Source organism: Bufo bufo, chromosome 7, assembly GCF_905171765.1.
Source record: "Bufo bufo chromosome 7, aBufBuf1.1, whole genome shotgun sequence".
In the NCBI taxonomy this organism is placed as follows: Eukaryota; Metazoa; Chordata; class Amphibia; order Anura; family Bufonidae; genus Bufo; species Bufo bufo.
In genome coordinates, this window is record NC_053395.1 from 28,256,715 (window position 1) to 28,280,215 (window position 23,501).

General features: G+C 46.2%; 2 protein-coding genes across 4 annotated transcripts in view; one reads left to right on the forward strand and one right to left on the reverse strand.

The window, feature by feature from the left end:
- LOC121008971 (mitochondrial import inner membrane translocase subunit tim16-B-like) overlaps positions 1-23,501 on the reverse strand; it is a 136,674-nt gene that overhangs the window by 48,229 nt on the left and 64,944 nt on the right. The gene's annotated exons all lie outside the window — the stretch shown is intronic.
- On the forward strand, positions 1,772-22,183 carry VASN (vasorin). Of its 2 annotated transcripts, none has more exons than XM_040441823.1 (2): positions 1,772-2,099; positions 19,756-22,183. In XM_040441823.1, the coding sequence occupies exon 2, from the start codon at positions 19,766-19,768 to the stop codon at positions 21,740-21,742; it is 1,977 nt and encodes a 658-aa protein (XP_040297757.1). In that variant the 5' UTR covers positions 1,772-2,099; positions 19,756-19,765; the 3' UTR covers positions 21,743-22,183. The 2 variants fall into 2 exon arrangements, with proteins under 2 accessions (XP_040297757.1, XP_040297756.1); XM_040441822.1 differs by having other exon boundaries at positions 1,775-2,104.

Genomic DNA, 23,501 nt, shown 5'->3' on the forward strand with positions numbered 1-23,501 from the left:
GTAACACCCAACTGCAAAAAAATTTAAAAAGCGGGCGAAAAGGGCTGTAAAAAATGCAGCTAAAATGACAAAAACTCTCTATAAAAAATTGTGGCACCGCCCTAGGTGGACGAGATGCAGGTAAAACAGCCTAAGAAAAAAAATACCATCAGAAAAAGTGCAGGCAGATATGCTGTGGTTTTTGATGCAATGTGTGTTTTTACAGGCAAAGCATATAAACTAAATGGGGGTCATTTATCAAAGACCAGCTTTTTACGGCCCGGTCTTTGATAAGTCCCTGCGCTGCCGGAGGAAGCACCTAATTTATGACGAGGCGCAGGCAGTGACTGGAGTAGTTTGCACTCCTTTTATATGCCTGTTTCCAGTTCCCGTCGACCACAAAACACATACGGTCGTGCGCATGAGGCATCAGGGTGCCTGCACACAATGCAGATCACGTGCAGAAAAACCGCAAAGTAATACAGCACCAGCAAAGTGCATGAGATTAGACAAATCACACGTACACTTTGATTTTTTCTTTGGTGCAGAAATTGACCTGCCGTGCGGATTTTGAAATCTGCAGCGGGTCAATTGTTGCATTTTTTTTTAATGGAGATTTCACCCTTTTCAGTGGAGGGATGTGAGACCTGCGGAAAATCTGCATCAAATCGGCACCAAAAACTGCATAAAAACGGCACAAAAAAAACGGAATAAATAGTGAGGCATTTTTTATTTTGTGCTGATTTTCTGCACATAAGGGCTCATTCACACGACCGTATGAATAAGTCCGCATCCGTTCCGCAATTTTGCGGAACGGGTGCGGACCCATTAATTTTAACGGGGCCGCAAAAGATGCAGACAGCACACTGCGTGCTGTCCGTAGTTAAGTTTCGCGGCCCTGCAAAAAATATAGAGCCTGTCCTATTCTTGTCCGCAATTGTGGACAAGAATAGGCAATTTCTATGATAGCGGCGGCCATATGTGGTCTGCAAATTGCGGAACGCACGAGGGACGATATCTGTGTTTTGCGGATCCGCAAAACACTGCGGTTGTGTGAATGTAGCCTAAATCTGGATTGTGTGCAGCCACCCTAATAGACTTTGTATTTCACCTCCTCGCCCCTTTTCAAGGGCTCTGCTTGCTGTCAGTGAACAGCAACATGCCTGTTTAAATCCAGAGGCTAAAAACCCCTTCCTGTCCTAGAGGGTTTGCTACAGTTGCATCCACTCTAGACAATTCTCTTTGAGCTAAACAGCCTGATACCTTGCGACAAAGGGTAGAATTTGACATCGGTATCACAGAGCATTGTCTAGACTGGATACATTGGTAGCAAACCCTCAGCTGTGAGACGTATGTATGTTTTTTTTTATATAAAATATGATTTTTGTTTATTTATTTTTACAAATGTAGCAGATGTTGACGTTCCTAATGATCTATGGTTGGAAAAAGCCGCCCCAGCCTATCTCTCAGGATTACATTTGGCATGGCGGCTAGTTAAAGTTCATCCTCTGGGTGATAGTTTTAGGAGATAAGATAAAACCATCCAGATATTGACTCGTGAAGCAATGTCTGTGTGCCTCCCCTGCAGCCTGGCGCGTGGAGGTCGCACTGTGCAAAGGTATGAAAAAGTTTAGCGATGCCAGATGAGCATCTCTGAAGGTATGGGGGTCGGTCAGTGTAAAGGTGGAGGTGGGACGGTCCTTGATTTGGAGGAGGAGGGGAGGGGGTCATTCAGGCCAATAGTTAGGTTTAGGAGGCACCGGAGAGAAGCTTTAGTCCTGCCTCTGTCCTGGGAACGCCTTCCCTGCCCCAGGCAAATAGCATAGGAATAGCTAAACTATCACTTCCACAGCCAGAAAGAGTGAAGAGGCTGGGGGAAAGAAAAAAAAAGGGGACGGGGCAGGAGAAAGAGTAAAAGAGAGAAGAAGAAAAACTGCAAAGGAGGAAAAAAATAAAAGAAGAAGAAGTGAAGAGTCTGAGAGGACAAAGGCTTCTTAGAGAAGTTGTACAGAGGTGTGAGGAGGAGGAGGAGAGCAAACTTCAGACGGGAGGAAAAAGCTGCAGAACTTTACTCATCTGGATGTCATTTGGTTGCCTGGAGCCGCTCGCAGTCCCAGGACGTACGGTAAAGCCCAAATATTATTATTTTTCCCGTAATTTTACTCCATGTGTACAGCTAGGCTTACCTACTGTCTCTACCCGTACATTCAGCGTACGGAGTAAACAGAGGGAACTGTGCTAAGTAAACGCAGGAGGCAGATGTGGTGGCTTCATCGGAGGAGATGACGCCCCCAGATGTCACCCAAGCAGGTCTGGTATAGGCTTCATGCACAGTCGTGTCTGTATTTCAGCCCACAAACAGCAGTGTGTATTCCACCCACACAAAAAAAAAAAAAAAGGACCAGAATAGGACATCTTCTATCATTTGTGGGAACGGACAGAGGGATCCGCATAAAAATATGGAAGTGTGCATGGCCCCATAGACATGAACGGGTCGGTGCACTATCCAGGAAAAAATGCAGATTAAAAATACGGTCGCATGGGGTGTTTTCATGTGTGCGGATATACGATCAATCCGAATCGATGTGTGTCAAATGGCCAATTGATCGGATTGAAATCTGCCAGAAGAGAGACCCGACGGGCAGATAAATCTGTCAGAAAAGGGATCCAACGGGCAGATAAATCTACCAGAAAAGGGATCCGACGAGCGGATAAACCGGCTAGAAATGGGATCCGACGGGCAGATAAATCTACCAGAAAAGGGATCCGACGGGCGGATAAACCGGCTAGAAATGGGATCCGACGAGCGGATAAACCGGCTAGAAATGGGATCCGACGAGCGGATAAATCTACCAGAAAAGGGATCCAACGGGCAGATAAACCTGCTAGAAATGGGATCCGACGGGCAGATAAATCTACCAGAAAAGGGATCCGACAGGCAGATAAATCTACCAGAAAAGGGATCCGACGGGCGGATAAACCTGCTAGAAATGGTATCCGAATGGCGTAAATATCTGCCACGATTGTAACATGTAAGCGTCCTCGGAAAGACAGGGAACGGCATGGGTTTAGGACGATGAAGATGATGGGAATTGGAATATCTAAGCTTGTAAACGACCAATCTCCTCGTCTGTAAGAAGGGTCTGAATGGTCAGAAATGTGTATGTAAACCCGGCTAGACAAACATGGCTACAGGCTGTACAATAGGCAGCGGAGGAGTGAGCAGATGACAACTCTCAGGAGGCAGACCTTAGTGAATAGGTGACTTCTGCAGGAATTGGTGCCAGTGCATCAATCGGTCGCGGTTGGGGCCTGATATTAGAATATACAGTGTGTGTATGTGTATATATATATATATATATATATATATATATATATATATATATATATATAATGCAACGTCTCCTGGTTACAAGGTGCCTACTATACATCCTATAATCATACTGCCAGACATCACAGTTAGTGGTTTTACATAGGACTGCTTGCAATGTCAACCCAAAGTGACAAACTCAGCTTTGCTACACCTGAACCTAGTGTCCTCCACACCTCACATTATTAAAGTGCTACCCATGCAAATATCCACCATGGCGGTGCTTTGGAATAGTACACAGCGGCAGCACATACCTACACACCAGACAGAGGGTCCCTCTGTGCGCTTCCCACACACAGCGCAAGCTGGCTGTGCAGAGGAGGCAGCCTGGACGCTGTACAAAGCTCGCACATAGAGAGCAGGGGCCTGGCGCTTCACAGCACTGCTGCTTTCTATTAATACATATACGGCACATCTGCGCCTGGGGCCACTACGGGCAGAATTAACCCCGTCTACGCTGGGGTTACAGCCGACTCTCCAGGTGCAGGGGCTTTATGTGAAAGATATTCAGCTTAATGAATAGAGAATGTAGACTCCTGCGCTACAATGGCGTCTGCTTCCTCTTAAAGGGACACTCAATCAAAGGATTAGAATAGTGCTGCTATTATTAGTCACATGTATGCAAGTAAATGGGGGGTAAATATCCTATCATATTAAAGGGAATAACTAACTGATCGGTAGGGGTCTGACTGTTGGAACACCCCCCCAATCCAGAGAATGTAGGTGCTATGTTCCCATCCGGATGGAGCGGCAGGATGACAATGTGAACTCCTGCTCCTTGAGGGGGTCATTCACACAACCTTATCCGTTTTGCGGTTAGCAAAATATGGATGCTGTCCGTGTGCATCCCGCACTTTTTGCGGGCCCCATTTAAAAAAAAAAAAAAAAAGGCTATTCTTGTCTGCAAAACGGATAGGACATGTTCTATAATGTACGGAATGCGGACAGCACACAGATAACACGGATGACCAATTCGTAGAAATGATTGGGTCTATGTGCGATCCACCAAAAATGCGTATCGGACACGGACCAAAAATACGGTCGCGTGAATGCACCCTATTCTCAATGGGACTGCCGGGAAAAACCAAGCACTTTCTAAATGGCTGATAACCGAGAACAGAGGAAATGTAGCTAGGTGTAAACGTACCGTCCCTTTAAAAGGAAATTTCCTACCACTCTCATTATTATGACGTCAGTTCTGACTCCTGACAACCATACAGTCTTCTCCAGGACCGTCCATAAGATGTCTATGGTTGTATCGTCCCATCTCGCCTCCTTTTTCCAGTTCACATTAAGATATCATAGATTTACCAGACATTAAAGGGGTTGTGCAGGCCGTACGTATCGATGACCTATCATCAGGATAGGTCATCAATGTCTGATCCGACGCCCCCGCCAATCAGATATTGATGACCTATCCTGACAATAGGTCATCAATATGTATGGCTTGCACAACCCCTCTAACTACAATCCTCTCAGTGTTTATATTAAGGGGTCCGTCGTGAGGTCTTTTTTTTTTTTTACTTTATGACTCCTAGATGTTCCTAATAATTAAAGGGATTGTACAGAATGAGAAAGAATGTCTGGTTTCTTGCAAAAACAGTGTCGTCGTCCCCCCATTGTCCACGTGGTATTACAGCTCAGTCCCATTTTTTTTTCAACTGAGACGATCTGCAATACCACAACCAACGTGTGGACAGGTGAGGCGCTGTTTCTGGCAGTCTTGTTTTTTTTTATATATATATAAATAAAGTTTATTGAAACGAGCACTGTTAATGTTGTGGCGGTTTTCCATTAGTTTGGCCCTTGAAAATTAGGGCATGGACCCAGGACAGAGCCTTCATCTAGTACATCCATAGACGGGAGGCACGTACATAGAGCTCTATGTATGGACTGACTTCCCCCCAGTGGCGCCCTTCCTTGGTCACATTTATCCCTCACCCCAGAGCCCTCCAGATTTTTCAACACTGGTGTAAAGGAACACTGCCTTAGTTGCCCATAGCAACCAATCAGATTCCACCTTTCTTTTTTTAGAGCTCCTTTGGAAGATGAAAGGTGGAATCTGATTGGTTGCTAGGGGCAACTAAGCCAGTTTTCCTTTACACCAGTTTGATAAATCTCCCCCACAATTTGGTGAAGTTCCCCTTTAGGGACGATCAAAAGTTTTCATGATTGATTCTATGGATCCCAAATCCGAACCAAAATGTATATGACTGACTAACAGGGTCCAACACAATGGATAAATTTGTTCACAGATTTGACGAGATTTATCAAAACCGATGCAAGTGAAAGAGGGAGCAGTCACCCACGGCAACCAATCAAATCGCATCTTTCATTTCCTCTGAGAAGTGAGAGCTGGAAGCTGATTGGTTACTATAGGTAAATGCTCTAATTTCAGTGGGTTATGGCAAGATAATTAGGAAAAACTGCCAATGGGGGAGATTTATCAAACTGGTGCAAAGGAAAACTACGGTAGTTTAGTTGCCCCTAGCAACCAATCACATTGCAGCTTTCATTTTCCAAAGGACCTCGGAAAAATGAAAGGAGGACTCTGATTGGTTGCTATGGGCAATTAAACTAGTTTTCCTTTACACCAGTTTTGATAAATATACTACCCCAATGTCGTCCAAAGTTTTGAGCCGTAGGGGTCCTCCCGCTCTCATTACAAAGAACCCGGCATTCTAATTCCGGAGAACCCCTTTTTTTGTTCAGCAGAGCTGGACAAATCCAATGGACCAAGTGAGAATTTTTTAAATATTTTTCAAATTTTTTTTTTTACTGTCATCTACATTAAAATTCAGAAGATTTAAGCCACGTCCCCATGTCCACGTGTGGGTGGGGCTTACATAAGCCCCACCCATTTTCAGCCCAAGATTGCCTCTGCAAATTCGGGACTTTCGGCCAACTACGCCTCCACGGAAAATTATTGTCATCAAGATTGGCTGCATCGGCTCGTAAATTATTATTCTTTTGTTTATTCGAATTTCATCCGTGGATTTCTTCAGGATTCATTACAGGAACAATTGTCTAACCTGCCTACACAACAAATGGCATCCATTTTGGGGAAAGAAAGTTTCCAATTAGGCAAATTAAAGCCTGTACATTCCTCAAAATGGGAGGTCTAGACTAGGAAGTCAATAGGGGTCCTTAGTAAAGGTCCCGGCGGGGGCATAAAAGAGGTAGTCAGGTAGTTGTGGTACTATAAAGAGGACCAGGCACCACTCCTGACATGTCTGCTTCACTAACTGCTTGCATCTTTCATATAACTTAGTGTTGCTCCTCTATTATTCCTGCTAGAAGTTTAGGAATGAATCTCCAACTGGGTAGGGGGGGTGTTCCTGCATGGCCTTGCACTGGCAGCACTGACTGGTCAGTGTCAGACTGCGCAGGTGATGTGACATCCAGTTGGGCGATTCATTAATAGACTTCTAGTAGGAATAATAGAAGAACGGGTGATCCAGAATGGTTATTTAACCCGGAATACAATCGTTCCCTAAAAGAGACATGTCAGCAGAGGTGACAGGTCCTCTTTAAGAGGAGCAAGTCAGCGAAAATGAAAGAAAGAGGTTGTTAATAAGTCCGGACCAACGCCCAGGATTACTCAGAGGCTGCGGCAGGGCCAAGAACTGGCTGAGGGTGACGGGTCAGGCGGTTGCACACCTCATGCACAGCCTCTGACTGAACGACTTCGTAACAACATGCCGTATCTCTGGGTGTTATGTCACACGTAGCATGTAGCAGAGCCAGACCGGCGTAGCCTCACCCCATACAGAGGAGGCTGCAAAATGGGGTTCACATAAACAGTCTAAGGGCCATTACTACACCACATGCAGAGAGTAGCAGTGTCAAGTCAGAAAAGTCAGTGTAATCTCTAACAGCCGAGCAAGGGGTCAGACCCTAGAACTCCTCTGTCCCCCGGGACCCCCCCTGTTTATTTTTACGTGGGGTGGGTGTAATAATACGGCTGCCAGCGCTGAGCGTCATCCCAGTCTCTGAGGCTCAACCGCGGGGAGTGGATGTAATTAAGGGCTGGGTGTGGCGGGAGGGCTATGAAGTGTTGCCCAGAATAGTGGAGGTCAGAGCCCCCCCTTAATATAGAAATACATTGGAGGCAAACCACTCTCCTCCACCAATAATACAGATTTTGTAGAACTACAATGCCCATCATTCCATGACAGCATGAGAGCTAGACCAAGCCCGGGCATCTATTGTAAAGCTACAACTCCCAGTATGTCTTGAGAACGCTGTGAGTTGTAGTTCTCTAAAAGACTCTTCAGTTTATTTCAAGTTGCGGTTCGGGGGAAAGATGAGCGACAATCATCAGGTTATCTCCCAGCTTTTCCAGACTCCTGACCGGTAAACCTATTGGCTATGCATCCCTGGCCCCTGTACCAACACCTAAGGGAGATATAATGGTGGGCATACTGGTTATCACCCAACTGTCCCAGATTCCTGACCAGTAAACCTGCTTGGTTAAGAATCCCTGGCTCCTATATCGATACCTAAAAGTAGATGTCATGGCAGTCATATTGGATATCACCCAGCTTTCCCAGACTCCTGACCGGTAAACCTATTGGCTATGCGTCCCTGGCTCCTATATTGATACCTACGAAAGATATAATGGCGGACATATTGGTTATCACCCAGCTTTCCCAGTCTCCTGACCGGTAAACCTACTTGATGATACATCCATGGCTCTTATATCAACCCACAAGACATATATGGCATTCAGGGGTTTTAAAAACCTGGTGGACAACCCATACGGGAAAGGCGGACATATTGGTTACTACCCAGCTTTCCCAGAAACAGATAGGCTGAATCGAATTTTGGTCATAAAACCAGATGACAATTTTAGTGGGAAATGCTCTTTGAAGATCATATCCGCTCCTCTTTACCATACTTTACCAACATTTGAGACCCACTCGTAGGACACCCTTAGGGGGGATGCAACTACAAGTACAAGCAGGCCCCAGATGCAAAGCCCATCTTTACAGTAGCTCCAAAACAGGATTTTAACTCGCCCTACACAAGTACCCCCATGCCCAACCACGCGGACATGCTGGCACCTCAATGGGAAGCCGGAGAGGTGCAGGTTGCTGGGCCTCTTAGAAATTAATATTTAGATTTTTATTTTGGTGACTACATTTTTTCATTAAGCGCTTCCTCACATCCCGCGGTTTATTCTGGCACGGATCCGGCTGTGCTTTCATGAGTGGCTTAATGCATGTGACAGTTTCTGCCAAATGTCTCTCATCTTCAAACACGCCATGAAGCAAACGTGGCTTCCCATTTGTAAGTGGTTATTCAGAGCCTGCAGCAACTCCCTGCGGTGTTTGGTAAAGGAGTCTTCCCGCTTGGTCTACAAAGGCACCAGGAGCTGCTATATATATATATCGCGTATACCGCCGCGGCACTGACCCTATAGATAACCCTAAGTGGACTGAGAGCGCTTGCGCTTTAAAGGAGTATTCTGCGCTCAGCAAATGTTCAGTACCTCTGCTTGCTGTCATTCAGTAGGAACCTCCAAGGTTTACTTCCATTGGATTAAAAAAAAAAAAAATCCACCCTGGTCATACGATGGACACGCAGAGTCTACAGTGCAGAGCTTCGCAATGAGCTGTTAACCTGCGTGTCCATTGTATGATTTCAGAGTTAAAGGGGTTGTCCCACGAAAAATAGACATTTTTTTCAAACCAGCACCTGGTTCTGAATACTTTTGTAATTGCATGTAATTAAAAATTTAGCTATTCAATAAAATGTATAGCGCCACCTGCTGTTTGTTCTTTTTTTCTAATTTCTCAATCCTACTCGCTGAGGCGGACGCACATGCTCAGTTCTATCCATCAGCTGCAGCAGGAAGGACGCATCCCTGAGAAAGGACACACCCCTAAGATGTCATCTTGAAATAAATCTAGCAGAACAATTAGAGTAATGAATAGGTAGATCTCTGGACCCATGTGAGGTAGAGGGCTAGTCCTAGCTTTATTAGAGGTTGTCATGTACTAGACACTAGACTATGTATGATTTTCATTTTTTATATCAATCGTGGAAAGCCCCTTTAAAAGGGGTTCTTCAGTTTGTTTTAACTGATGATCCATCCTCTGGATAGATCATCAGCATCTGACTGGCGGAGGTCCGACACCCGTGACCCCCGCCTTCTCACTGTTTACCGCTGGCCCAGTGACGTCACGACTAGTATCAACTGAGAAGGCGGGGGTCACGGGTGTCGGACCTCCGCCAGTCAGATGCTGATGATCTAGCCAGAGGATAGATCATCAGTTAAAACAAACTGAAGAACCCCTTTAAAGGGGCTATCCACGACATGACAACCTCTAACAAAGCTAGACCCAGCCCTCTACCTCACATGGATCCAGAGATCTCCCCATTCATTGCTCTAATTGTTCTGCTAGATTTATTTCAAGATGACAGCTTAGGCGTGTGTCCTTTCTCAGGGACGTGTCCTTCCTGCTGCAGCTGATGGATAGAACTGAGCATGTGCGTCCGCCTCAGCGAGTAGGACTGCGAAATTAGAAAAAAGAACAAACAGCAGGTGGCGCTATACATTTTATTGAATAGCTAAATTTTTTATGACATGCAATTACAAAAGTATTCAGAACCAGGTGCTGGTTTGAAAACTGTAGAGTATTTTTTGTAGGACGACCCTTTAAAGGGGGTCTCATAACACCATATAGGGTATAAACCCCCTTTTAGGAGGCTGGGCAAGATAGTTGCTAAGGACGGAATGAATCTTCAAGGAGCTGGATCCCCGTCAATCATCTCTACCTTTTTAGAGAAGGGGGTGACTACTCGAGGCATAAACCTGCCTCATGTCGGACACTTTGCAGTCCTATTAGGCCAGGAAGATGTTAATGAAACGAAGCCTCAGTAGTGGAACATCAATGCGGTAAAACGTGTTTGAGGGGGAGCAGCGCCTTCTCGGCAGAGCTTCATAAAGCTTTAATATATTAAGCTGCTGTGATTTTACAGCCAAAACACACAGATAATAATGGTGCCCGGCCTGTCTCTACATCAGCTGACAATAGGCTAACGCGTTTCAGAGGCAGCCACAGAGTGGGAGGCTGGAGGCATGCTACCTCGCTCACAATACCCATTGTATAGCGAAGTCTTTGGAAATCACACATATTCAGCCCCGGGGTTATAATAGGTGCCGCAAATAGGTTCCTGGTTATTGAACAGGAATTCTGAACACGCGATGCTCTGCAGACATACAAGTCCATGCAGAAGCAAACAGGTCCTTGTGAACCTGGGTCTGCGGGGAGGAAACAATGATTTTTCTAGATCCAGTATGACCCAGTTTTTGAGTCGGGCGATTCCTAATTATATCCGTTCCTCACGTAGCTGGGTGACAACCAACGTGGCCGCCATTTCCACAACGGATGTCCAAGACCCTTGCATGTCCTGCTTTTAGGCTATGCTCACATTCACACTCATGGCGGTCACAACGTCCTGTCGGATAACAGCTCCCGACAGACCACAAAGGGGTCCGCCAAGTTCCGTCGACGCAGCTCCATTTTTTCGCTGATGAAAACGGGCCAGACTTATGGAAACGGTCCATAAGTTGCCCAGAGCGACCAATCATTTTTCAAGAGCGCTCTAAGAAATGAAAGCTGCATTGTGATTGGTTGCTAGGGGCTACACCGTTTTTTCTTTTAGACTTGTCTCCATTAATCTCTCCCTAGAGTTTAGACTCTTAAAGGGGTATTCTGGTTGGTTGAAGTTATCCCCTATCCACAGTATAGGGGATGTTAAATCGGTGCGGGTCCTACCGCTGGAACCTGTGGATAGGGGATAACTTGAAACAACGAGAATACCCCTTTAAGGAGAATGTGTCAGCAGAATTGTACCTATGACACTGGCTGACCTGTTACATGTGCGCTTGGCAGCTGAAGGCATCTGTGTTGGTCCCATGTTCATATGTGCCCGCATTGCTAAGAAAAATTATATTTTAATATATGCAAATGAGCCTCTGGGAGCAACGGGGGCTTTACCATTACACCTAGAGGCTCTGCTCTCTCTGCAACTGCCGCGCCCTCTGCACTTTGACAGGATCAGATGTGATAATATTTCACTGCCTGGTCCTGTCAATCAAAGTGCAGAGGACGCGGCAGTTGCAGAGAGAGCAGAGCCTCTAGGTGTAATGGTAACGCCCCCGTTGCTCCTAGAGGCTCATTTGCATATAATAAAACATCATTTTTCTCAGCAATGCGGGCACATATGAACATGGGACCAACACAGATGCCTTCAGCTGCCAAGTGCACATGTAACAGGTCGGCCAGTGTCATAGGTACAGATTTGCTGCCAGATGCCCTTTAAGAGTGCCTCCGACACAAATGTCGACATAGCCTTTTATTGCGTGGGGGGCGACCCACCTACACTAGAAGCAGCCATTCTGGATTCTGAATCAGCAGCAAAATATGAAAGGCAGCTCCTCATCATCATACCATAGAGTTCTATCTGTTTCAGGGAAAGCTGGGTGACAACCAGTATGGTGATATCACTGAGACATGAGCAGCCATTTTTCTTTCTGGAAAAGCACCCCAAGTTAAAAGTTAGGCTACTTTCACACCTGCGTTAGGTGCGGATCCGTCTGGTATCTGCACAGACGGATCCGCACCTATAATGCAAACGCTTATATCCGTTCAGAACGGATCCGTTTGCATTACCATGAACAAACAAAAAATAAATAAATAAATACATTTTTATTTATTTTTTTGTTCATAATAATGCAAACGGATCCGTTTTCAATTGCACCGAAAGTCAATGGGAGGCGGATCCGTTTTCAATTGCACCATATTGTGTCAGTGAAAACGGATCCGTCCCAATTGACTTACATTGTGTGTCAGGACGGATCCGTTTGGCTCCGCATCGTCAGGCGGACATCAAAACGCCGCAAGCAGCGTTTTGGTGTTCGCCTCCAGAGCGGAATGGAGGCTGAACGGAGGCAAAAACGGATGCATTCTGAACGGATCCTTATCCATTCAGAATGCATTGGGGCTAAACTGATCCGTTTTGGGCCGCTTGTGAGAGCCCTGAAACGGATCTCACAGGCGGACCCAGAAACGCCAGCGTGAAAGTAGCCTTAAGAATGTGTGATACTTGGCTGCGGGTCACGGTGCTATGTCCTATGCTGTGATGTATAAACCAGGGCTCGGTGCAGACTATTGGCACAGAAATCTGCAGACGCGATGCTCTGCAGGCTTCACAGCTAGGAACCTGCCAAGAAGAAATGGAAGCTTAATGATCGTCCGCAGTGTCACTGTCCCCAAGTTTGTTTTGTTCTGCCGCTCACAAGTGTCCCCGGGATCACTGACCCCTAGACCGTTCCCACATTAACCCTTCACCTCCCCGTGGTTTCTAGCCCCCATGTCGGCTAAAATTCCTAACATATCTATTTGCTACTTGACATTCCCCCCTCAATACAGATGTCTTAAAGTGACAGCGCAGACCCTCGGTGTACTGAAACAGGTGTGACTTCTGCCTCAGATGGACAGCCTGACTCCAGACCAGAAGGCTCCTCATGTCCTGACCTGCAGAAGACGACTAATGCAGATTTACCAAAAAACACCCAAGGGCAGAAAAAAAAATGCCTAAGATGGCAATTCTAAAGGCTTCAATGCTTAATTACTAACGGGTCGTGTTATGTAGGGCACTCCCCCGGGTCAATGGCATACAGGCAATCTACGGAGTACAGCCTTTCAAGGCCTTATCGGAAAACATATGGCGGTGGTAATACTTTGCTTATCAATCGTAAAGGAGATATATATCCCCATAGGTCATCCTGAGGGATATCCTGCCATATCCTATAGCACTCCTTTTGGCAGACCCGTGCCGCTCTGCGTAACATACGGCAAGTAATTAAAGGGTCACTAAATTTTGCTAAAACTTTTGATATATATCATAGAGACATATGAACAGTTTACATCGGTGGGAGTCTGTGCGCTGAGACCCCCCACTGATGTCTAGAAGGAGGAGAGAGAAATGCTCACATAGCGCGCTCTCTCTCCTTGATGCAGGGGACGGAACCAAGACCAGCCCATAGACTTCTAAGTCTGTCTCCTGCAGTGAGGAGAGGGCACGCGATATGTGAGCACTTCTCTCTCTTCGTTCTAGCCATCATTGGGATCTCAGTGCTCAGACCCCCACCAATTAAAGCTTTTGTCTCGATGACATCAAACGTTTTACCAAAACTCAACTAGGTCTGTATATGGCAGACTGGGAGCAATAGCATCCAAAGTTTGCCACATATACTCTGGGGAGAGCTGCTTGTTCTCACCCCCCCCCCCCCCCCATCCCAATTATGATGTGAAATTGTCATTTAGTTTAGCAAGGGGTGTCAAAAAAGACCGCAACTTCTGTCCGCGGGTTCACATGCAAGTGAATTGAGCAAAGCTGCAATACCAGACACAGCCTATGAACAGCGCTGTTTTTAGAAAGAAAAAAAAGTAAAGGGGTTTCTGCCATATAGTGCCATGCCTCATAAGCGACCTCTTGGCAAACCAATATGGAAGTTACTTGATTGTTCACAGTATAACAGATGGGTAAAGTATTTAGGCCGTATTTCGGGGGCGTGGAAGTTTTTTGTTGTCTGAAATACTCTTCTTGGTGTGAAACCAAGAGGCTCATGTTGTAAGATCACTATGGAGGATGACTAAGTGCTGGAGTTTTCATGACACCCAAGCCCTGCACACCCTGCTTGCACGCTCCATTACTAATTAATGATGTTTTATTAGGAGTTTCGCATCCCTCTGTCAATCACTGCATAGGGCGAATGTTGGCTCACAAGGTACATACCAGCCATTACACCTGGAAGGATCTCTGTTAGCAAAGGGTCGATATCCCAGCAAGATTAGAGGCGTCGGATGAAAATCTAAAGGGGCACTCTACCACCTATAGTAGATGTTAGGAAAAATAAGGATCCAACATGTCAGATTAAACCATTAAAAGGGTTTTCCTAGACTTTAACACTGACGACCTATCCATCTGATTGGTGGGGATCGCCCGCCGATCAGCTGTTAGAGAAGGCACCCTGTGAGCATCGCGGCTCACCAAGCACAGCGCCGTACATTGTATAGTGGCTGTGCTTGGTATTGCACCTCAGCCCCATTCACTTCTATGGGGGTGAGCTGCGCCTAGGCCTGCCATGTGACTAATGGCCTAGGAACAGAAAAGAGAAGGCTGTGGCGCTACTGCGAGCGCCAGTGCTCTCTCAAACAGCTGATCAGCGGGGGTCACAGGGGTGTGGGATCCCCACCGATCAGATACTGATGACCTATCCAGAGAATTAAAATCTGGGAAAAGCCTTTTAAACTAAAAACACGCTTGCCGGGTCGAGCACGGGTGAGGTTGGGGGAGGCAGCGGCAGCTTTTGGCTACGGGATCGTACGGGAACAATGTCGACGTCTCTGCCCACTATTGTTAGATGAGGATTAACCTTGTTTTTTGAATTTGTGATGGACGTCAGCCATGTCAATAAGATTAGGCTAGGTACATAAAAATAACAGGATCCTGCTCTGCTAGGGAGGGTTTAGGGTTGTTCACCCATTGTGGTTATGCCGCTTTTATTTGCTGCATTTTTGTCGCAATTTCAGAAATGCGGGAAGAAAATGAAAGTATATGGCCACCCCTAGTCTTAATTCATCCTACTCTTCCTGACTAAAATTGGGCAAAAAGGGAGGAAAATGGGATAAAATATTAAGAGACCCTATATTCCTCAGGTAACTCCCACTGTCGTTCCAGTGCTGCTGCTCAGGTGCTTTGTTTATTCGGCTGCAGTAATGACGTTACGTCCACGACATGAGAATTAGGCAGCCAATCACTGGTCTTGGTGGCACATTGCAATTGGCTGCGGCGGTCAGATGTTGTTGACGATGTCATCACTGTGTTTTACCTTATATTTATTCACACTTAGTAAATATTTTATCACTTAGCATGTGTAAGCCTATTTATTCTCAAATCTTTTGTCACCTGCTTTGTCTATTCGGCTGCAGTGATGATGTCATGTCCACAACACGTGAGTGACGCGGTCAATCAATGGTCTTGGTGGTACATGACGATTGGCTGCAGTGGTCATGGGTTGTTGACGTGATGTCATCACTGTGTTGATAAAAAAAAAAATACTAAGTATGATTAATACTTAGTAAAAAAAAATGTTTTATCACTAGTAAGCCCATTTATTCTCAAATCTTCGAATCAGGATGTCACTTGCTTTGTTTATTCAGCTGCAGTGATGACGCCACGTCCACAACACGTGAGTGTTTCAGCCCAATAAATAAAGCAGGTGGCATCCTGCAGTGATGGCATCACGTTAACAACCCATGACCACTGAAGCCAATCGCGATGTACCGCCAAGCCCAGCGATTGGCTGCAGTGTTAACGTAATGTCATCACTGCAGGATGCCACCTGCTCTATTTATTTGGCTGCAGCGATGACATCACTTCCACGACACTTGAATGATGAGACCAAACACTGGTATCAGTGATGTCATCGCTGCAGCCGGTAAACAAAGCACGGAAGCGGCAGCGCCAAAACGGGAGGGGGGCATTAATGTGTCTTTTATTATTTTATCTAAATTTTCCTACCTAAAGCAAATTTTGCCCAGTCCTGTGACCTGGAGCGTTACCAGTACTTGGCGGCACGATGAGAGCAACCACTAGCATTGTGTCTGACACATCGCTTACAACAAGTGATCTTTTAACTTGAAAGAACCCAAATACCCCATCTTTAAATACCGTGAAGCTTTTATAGACAGGGGAGGGGAGGAAAAAAAAAAACTTTTCAGGGTACTTTGTGTATAGTTTTTACTCCTGACAGGATGCCACCACCCACCCGCCATCTCTCCAGACACATCAGCCTTGCCCCCTCCTTGGACAGCAATTACCGCCATACCCCTCCTCTCCCCACCATCTGCAACATCTCCTAGGCTTCTTTATATTCTGCTCTATTCCCTTCTCTCACCTCTGTCTCCCCCTTCTCACAGCTGCACATTCCTCAGAATATTACCTGCCTCCTACTGACCCCTTCTTAACTCTGTCAGTACAGGCGCGGATAGACAGACACTATCTCTCCTCATCTAAAATGTAGTCATGCGGAGGGGAACTCCGCCACCATGTCCGGATATAAAATACAGTGTCTATATATTGTTCCGCAAAGGGATTTACAGGATCACAGATTTTCAGATGAGTATTTTATGTGCCCACTGCTAATACAAGGTGGGGGCTGGAGTGAGCGTGCAGAACAGACTTTAGGACTGTACAGACCACAGCAGTCCTAAGGTTACAGCGGGACTAAATTAGCAAAATGCAGAGAGACTGAACTTGCCAAAGTAGGTCTTCCCTGCTTGGTATTAATACTGCTATGTAGTGCTAAGATAATATTGAATTAAAGAGCTCACATAATATCGCCATATAGTGCCTAGACAATACTGAATCATAGAGCTCACATAATATCGCCATATAGTGCCTAGACAATACTGAATCATAGAGCTGACATAATACCGCCATATAGTGCCAAGACAATATTGAATTATAAAGTGCTCCCGGTAAATGGTTGCTCATCGGCGAAGGTAATGATCTCCTCTGTATGGGCATGAGCGATCGCTACCGCGATCGTTTATCCCCAGACAGGTTCACTGATTCTTGGCAGCAGATCTGTGTTTTTTTGTTTTTTTTACACAAGGCGATCTGCTACCCAGAAATGATCATTTTAGGTGCCGCATCAATGATGCTTGAGCATCGTGGGATTGTTGGCACCTTTACGCGGACCAATGTTCGTACGAATGTTCTTTTCCGATAATCAACCCCTGTAAAAAGTCCTTAAAGGGGTTGTCCAGTTTGAGAAAACCCATTTTTATGCATCCTATTTGGAAATTCTGAGTTAACGGGGGTGTCCTTTGTACAAGATACTCATCTCTTAACCAGAGAGAACCATTACAAAGATAGTTTCTCGCTCTGGAGGACCTGTCCTGTCCTGCATTACACAGACAACCCACTGATGCAAATGGACAATGTGTAATTGCTTCATTTCCCCTGTGGTGGCGCTACAGAGAAATTGAACACTTCCTGCCAGGTCTTACATATTACAGCTGATCGCCGGAGGTCCCAGCAGGGAGATCACTTGGTGATCAGCGTATTGTCAAGAGATCCTTCTACCAAGCGGTGGAGACCCCCTTTAAGAGATGTAGCAGAGCTAAGCTTATTAACTGGGAACACTCGTCATAAGGCTGAGGGTAAACCCGCTCCATTACATGCAGACAGTGCAGCCCATATGGCTGCCATCACGCGGTCATAGAACGGTTTCGTTTGACAGCTGTATATTTTAATACCAAAACTGAGGAGGGATCCCATCCTGGGAATACAAATTCAGCACTGCTATATCTCCATTTGCAAAAAAATCGGAGGCAGTAAAGACTAAGGGGGCATTCACACGACCATATGTACTTTGCGGCCCACAAAATACAGATGATGTTCATGTTACATTTGTTGTTTTTTTTGTACGGACCCATTGACTTCAATGGGTCCATGGTCCACATTTGAAGTCGAAGAATAGAACATACAGATGTTGAAAGCATGCGCGGTGCGTCCTCTAGCATCTTGCGGGCTCCATTGTAAGATAAGATCCCGCACCTATCAGACATTGGGGGCATATCCTGGTGATATGCCCCCAATGTCCAAGATGGGAATAACCCTTTAACATGTCCTATTCTTGGCCACAAATGCAGACCACTGACCCATTAAGGTCAATGGGTCTGCAAAAAAACAAACAAAAAAAAAACAACTGATGCAACACAGACTTCATCTATATTTTGCGGATCCGCGTTTTGCAAACTTCAAATTACATACCATCGTGTGAATGCCCCCTTAGTGTAAGGCTGTCCACAGACACCATTTTTTTTACCGCCATCAATCTGACTGTTTTCACGTCTACGACCACTTTACGGGGGTGTCAGTGGCGGGCGACACCACAGAAGAAAAATAAAGACACATGTCTAAGCAAATCACGCTGTGTAAACAGGAGCCAAGATAAGCGGTGACTGAAGACCGAAGTGTGAGCTGACTGTACACGACGCCCTGGACAGAGGCGATCGTTGACCTGCGCCTGTACAAGACTGTGTATCTAGGACTGGGACCCGAGCGCAGTCCTGCGCGAGGCTGTGTGGCCTAGAACACAGTCCCTTTATCTACATGATGTCTTACAAGTGACAGATAGGGAAGGGGGGTCTGCATACCGGCAGGGGCTCTGTTTATACATATGGGGCATGGCCTGACAGGCACAGGCCTTTCTTGTGCAGAAGTTGAAAGTTCACGTAACCTAAATGATAGGGGTGCAAATACCAGGATATATTATTAACCAATTCACGAAGAGGCAGCGGCGTCCTGTCCGCACAAGCCTTATCCAGGACCCTTTCAGAGAATTTCATGCTCAATGGTAACGGTTCAAGTAATTGGAATCTGACAATCATAGCAGGAACCTTATAAGATTACATCCCGGGAAATATGCAGCGGATGAAAATGAAGTCTGGCACCAGCCTGGAGGAGAGAACATTAACCCTTAAAGGGACTGTTCAGCTTAGAAAAACGGGAAATAGGGAATTCTACGTTAATGATGGAGTAGGGGGGTCCTTTGTTTTTCTTCAGGTTCCTCCTCCTCTCTCTGGAGGACCTGTCCTGTCCTGTATTATACAGACAAACCATTGATTTGAATGGACACTGTGTAATGCTTCATTTCCCCTGCGGTGGCGCTGTGGGGAAATTAAACACTTACTAATAGGTCTCCACAAAGATGACAGCTGATCGTTAGGTCTCTCAGCAGAAGGGCACTTTGTGACCAGTTTAAAGTCTTCAAAAAAGAGAAGACTGTCCAAAGTGAAATACCTCTTTAGCTTCTTCTGTAAAGGTATAGCTTTAAAGGGGTTGGACCATCTGGGATATTGATGGCATACCTCTGGCATATAGTGATCTCCAGAACGTGCCGCATGTGCAGTAACCATCCATTCACCACCATGGGGTTCCGAAAATATTTCCGGCAGTCCCACAGCGGTAAACTGAGAGGTGGCTGTGCTCTCCATTCACTGCTACTTTCGTAACTCCCGTAGCGAAGAATGGAGAGCATACTGTGCATGTGTGGCGGCTCTCCATTCACTTCAGGGGCCTTGTCCTCTAGATAGGATCAGGTCCCGGTGGTGGGACCTGCACCTATCTGACATTGATGACATACCCTAGTAATATGCTAGATGGACCAACCCTTCTAAACAGGTCCCACAGTTTAGGCCTTAGCATTGTCCATTATTAATTGACTTTGTAGCTGACAACTGAAATAAAGCACTAATACAAGTCTTAAATTTACCAGGTTACAGTTTATTAATATATATCTATTTTTTTTTTTACAGAACTTGCACCATGCACCTCCTGTTGGTATGGATTGTCCTCAGCACTGCATGCACGGTCCTTACTGAAGGCTGCCCAGATGGCTGTCAATGCAACCAACCGTTTACAGTCTTCTGCTTGAGTCGCAAGGACTCCAGCTTTCCTCGGACCATACCTCCAAACACCATTAATTTATACCTCTTCGAGAATGGCATCAGCTCAGTCGAAGAGAGCAGTTTCTCTGGCCTGTGGGACCTGCAACTCCTAGATCTATCCCATAACAAGTTGTCTAATCTACCTGGAGGCGTCTTCAAAAGGCTGACCAACCTCAGCAACCTGGACCTTTCGTCAAACCAAATCACTGAGATCTCTGCAGAAACGTTTCAAGGTTTGAGTCGTCTGGAAAGGCTGTACCTCAGCGAGAACCACATTCGGAGCATTCATCCAGATGCCTTCAGAGGTCTTGAGAATCTACTTGAACTCAAACTGACCAAAAACCAATTAGTAGTCGCTCCAGCCTTCTCCTTACCTCATCTTCTGCTCCTGGATCTTAGTTATAATGCTATCCCTGCCATCCACCCTGGAGTCTTCCATGCAAGAAACATAGAGACCTTACGGTTGGCTGGTCTTGGCTTGAAAGAGGTGCCTGCAGATCTGCTAAGTGAACTTAAGAATCTTCATGAGCTGGACCTATCTGATAATCAGTTATCTAAAGTGCCATCAGGTCTACGGGGCTTGACCAAACTCAACCTAGCTGGCAATGTGGCAATATCCCAGCTTCAGCTTGATGACTTTTTAGGCCTAAGTGGATTACAAGACTTAGATCTAAGCAGAATGAGCCTTCGCAATTTGCCAAAGGGTCTCTTCCAATCCACACCACGCCTCCGTGGTGTTAGTCTGGCCCAAAACCCTTTTAACTGTGTGTGCCTATTAAGCTGGCTAACTGAATGGTTGAGAGTCAGTGGAGTCGCTCTACTGCGCTCAGAAGAAACTCGTTGCCACTTCCCCCCTAAAAACGCAGGAAAGATTTTACGTAACTTGCAAAATTCGGACTTTGGATGTCCTATACCAACAACAGTCTTCGTGCCTACAACCTTGGCAATTACCAGTACAGCTGCCCCACTTACGACAACAAATCCAAGACCAACTTACGCACCAACCACCACCACCACCCCCACCACAACAATAGCACCTAACAACCCAACGGAGGAGGAACCTGTTCTACCCACTGAATATGACCATCAGTGTCCACCTCAAACTTGCTTGAATGGTGGGTTATGCCATTTGGATCACCTTGGAGAAGTGGAATGTGAATGTCCACCAGGATTTTATGGAATGTACTGTGAGATGCTATCATTAACACCAGCAGATTTTACCGAGCCACCAGAAATACTGCTGCAAGTACTAGAAAGGACTAGTAATTCACTGAAGGTGGACCTACAAAGTTATATCCAAAGTAAGAAGCATCTACTGGGACTACGGCTGACGGTGCAAAACCTCTCTGGATCGGACGACAGGCCGGACACATACCCGCTGCCTCCGACACTCCCACACTACACATTGACAGGACTGAATGCTAACAGCACATACAGAATTTGCCTTGGATCGATGCTAGGTGGAAGTGGAGAGACTGAATTATGCTCGGAAGCTCAGACTGAGGGAGAATCTCCAACACCCAGTGCCCACATTACACAAACCAGAGATGGAAGTCTAACGTTAGTGCTGGTGCCTGCCATAGCTGCCGGCATCCTCCTCTTGGTGGTCATAGTAAGTGCAGTCTGCTATACACGGAGACGTAGGGAAAAAGCACATGCATGTGAAAATGGAGGTCCTCTGGAGCTGGAAGGTGTAAAACCAGGCCTAGATGAGAAAAGTGAGTTGAAAAAGTTATCAGAGAGCCCAACAAGTAACGAAAGAGGTTGGGAGTCAGAAGAACCTCTCATGGACTCCTCCAGAGTAGGAAATAATAATGGCACACCAACAGGACGGCTTCCTCACTCCTACTTTTAAGCGGGACTCTAAAAACTGTGGACTTGTACACACTCCCAGGTACAAACAAAGGGAATTTCCAAGATCCAGACCATGTTTGAGCACACGGGAAGACCTGCCCAGAAGACAGCAGTGCTGTCTAAATATTCGGGCAGAAGATAAAACAGAAGGGGGGTAAACTGCTTACAGCCGAAGCGACAAGCAAGGGCGCTATATGGGAACAGTTGCATGTGAGCAAAGTGACACTGCTTGTTGCTAAAACGATGAATCCTTCAGTTTCTGAAGTCTTCTTGCTGGGCTCCAAGAAGATCCCATGCACTGAAGGCTTGGACGGGCTTGCGCCTGCATACGTGGGTTCTGACATGACCCGGGCTGGACAGAACATCATCTCAGACAAGACACTGTTATGAAATAATGCATGCACCCTATTCCTGCCAGCGTGGTCTCTTTCGGGTAAATGAACATTAACGTTAAGCAGTTTAGGGCGACGGCGAAGTACAAGGCACCGATTGCTGGACAAAGTGGTGCCGATGTTAATAATTGACTGCTATGTAATAAATATGGATTCTTTTTAAGTGTCTGGTTTTCATTCCTATATATATTTAAAAGATCATGTGGCTAGAGGGTAGCCACATGGTCTTTTCTGAAGCACGTCAGTCACTAGCTGCCTAATGTCTGCCTTTTTGTCTGGTCTCAGACATGCAATATAACTCCCCCTTTTTTTTGGCCAAAGGGTACGTGGCCAGTTCTGAGTGTAATATTTTTCCAGCAAGTTAAAGAGGAAAAACTGAGGTATCGCCTCATCTGCTGAAGCCATTAGAACCAGACCGCCCCAATGGAAAGCATGTGCGTACGGTAAATAGAGGGGGGCCAATAGGTGGGCCCACAGGAGACGTATGAAGACTCCTCAACCCTAGCAGAAAAGCGTAGCCGACGCCAGCAGGGACAGATTTGTTTTGTTTTAAAAAGGTGGGATCTGGACTCCGTGGATTAATGCGCTCATCCATTACACCGTGCGGTAATTATGCAGCATATCCCCGTGTCAGGCCGCTTCCTGTCGGAGACCTGTATATTATCACAGCCATGAGTTCCCTCCTGTAACATTTACCAGATCATGCTAATGGCTTCACTCTGTAGAGTTAGCGCAGGCTCTCCCGACGCTGGCGATCATCGCTTCATGCATGAATATCGACAGCCTGACGTCTGCAGAACGCGGTCGCATATTCTCCCTGTTGCATATGGCTCCGGCTGTGATCACGATACCTAAAATGTCATTTGCAGGGCTAGGGTGACATGTGAGCACAATTTTCTAGACCCTTTACCTGCAGCTATGTGGCACTGGAAGGAGTTCTGGAGTCAAGAGTCTAGTTCGTGGTGGGGGGATGGAGTGGTCTGGAAGTCATTATGCAAACTGGGCAGGAGGTCTGCGGCTAATCTGTGGCGAGTGTACATGGAGGGAGCGGGGGGGGGCAGGTGTGTGCATCCTGAGGCTATGTGTTATATTACAAGGGAAGAAAGGTCTCTCTGTGAAGGGGAAGAGCGATATTATCCAAATATCAGTGGGGTTAGGGAGGGGGCAAAGCATGGCTGTGACCGAGGAGAGCCAGGCAGGGAGAGAGGCGCAGAGAGGGGGATTAACGGGTTAGACAGCGGTGTATATTAATATAATCCAAGGAGAAGTACAGTAGGGGTGACTAAATGTGGCTGGGGGGCCCATAGTGCGGACTGCGCATGAGTGGTTCATCCGTGAAGATGTCCGTGAAGGATCCATGTTTGGTCT

Excerpts from the sequence above, each read along its gene's own strand:
- VASN (XM_040441823.1), top strand. The coding sequence starts at position 19,766 with ATGCACCTCCTGTTGGTATGGATTGTCCTCAGCACTGCATGCACGGTC.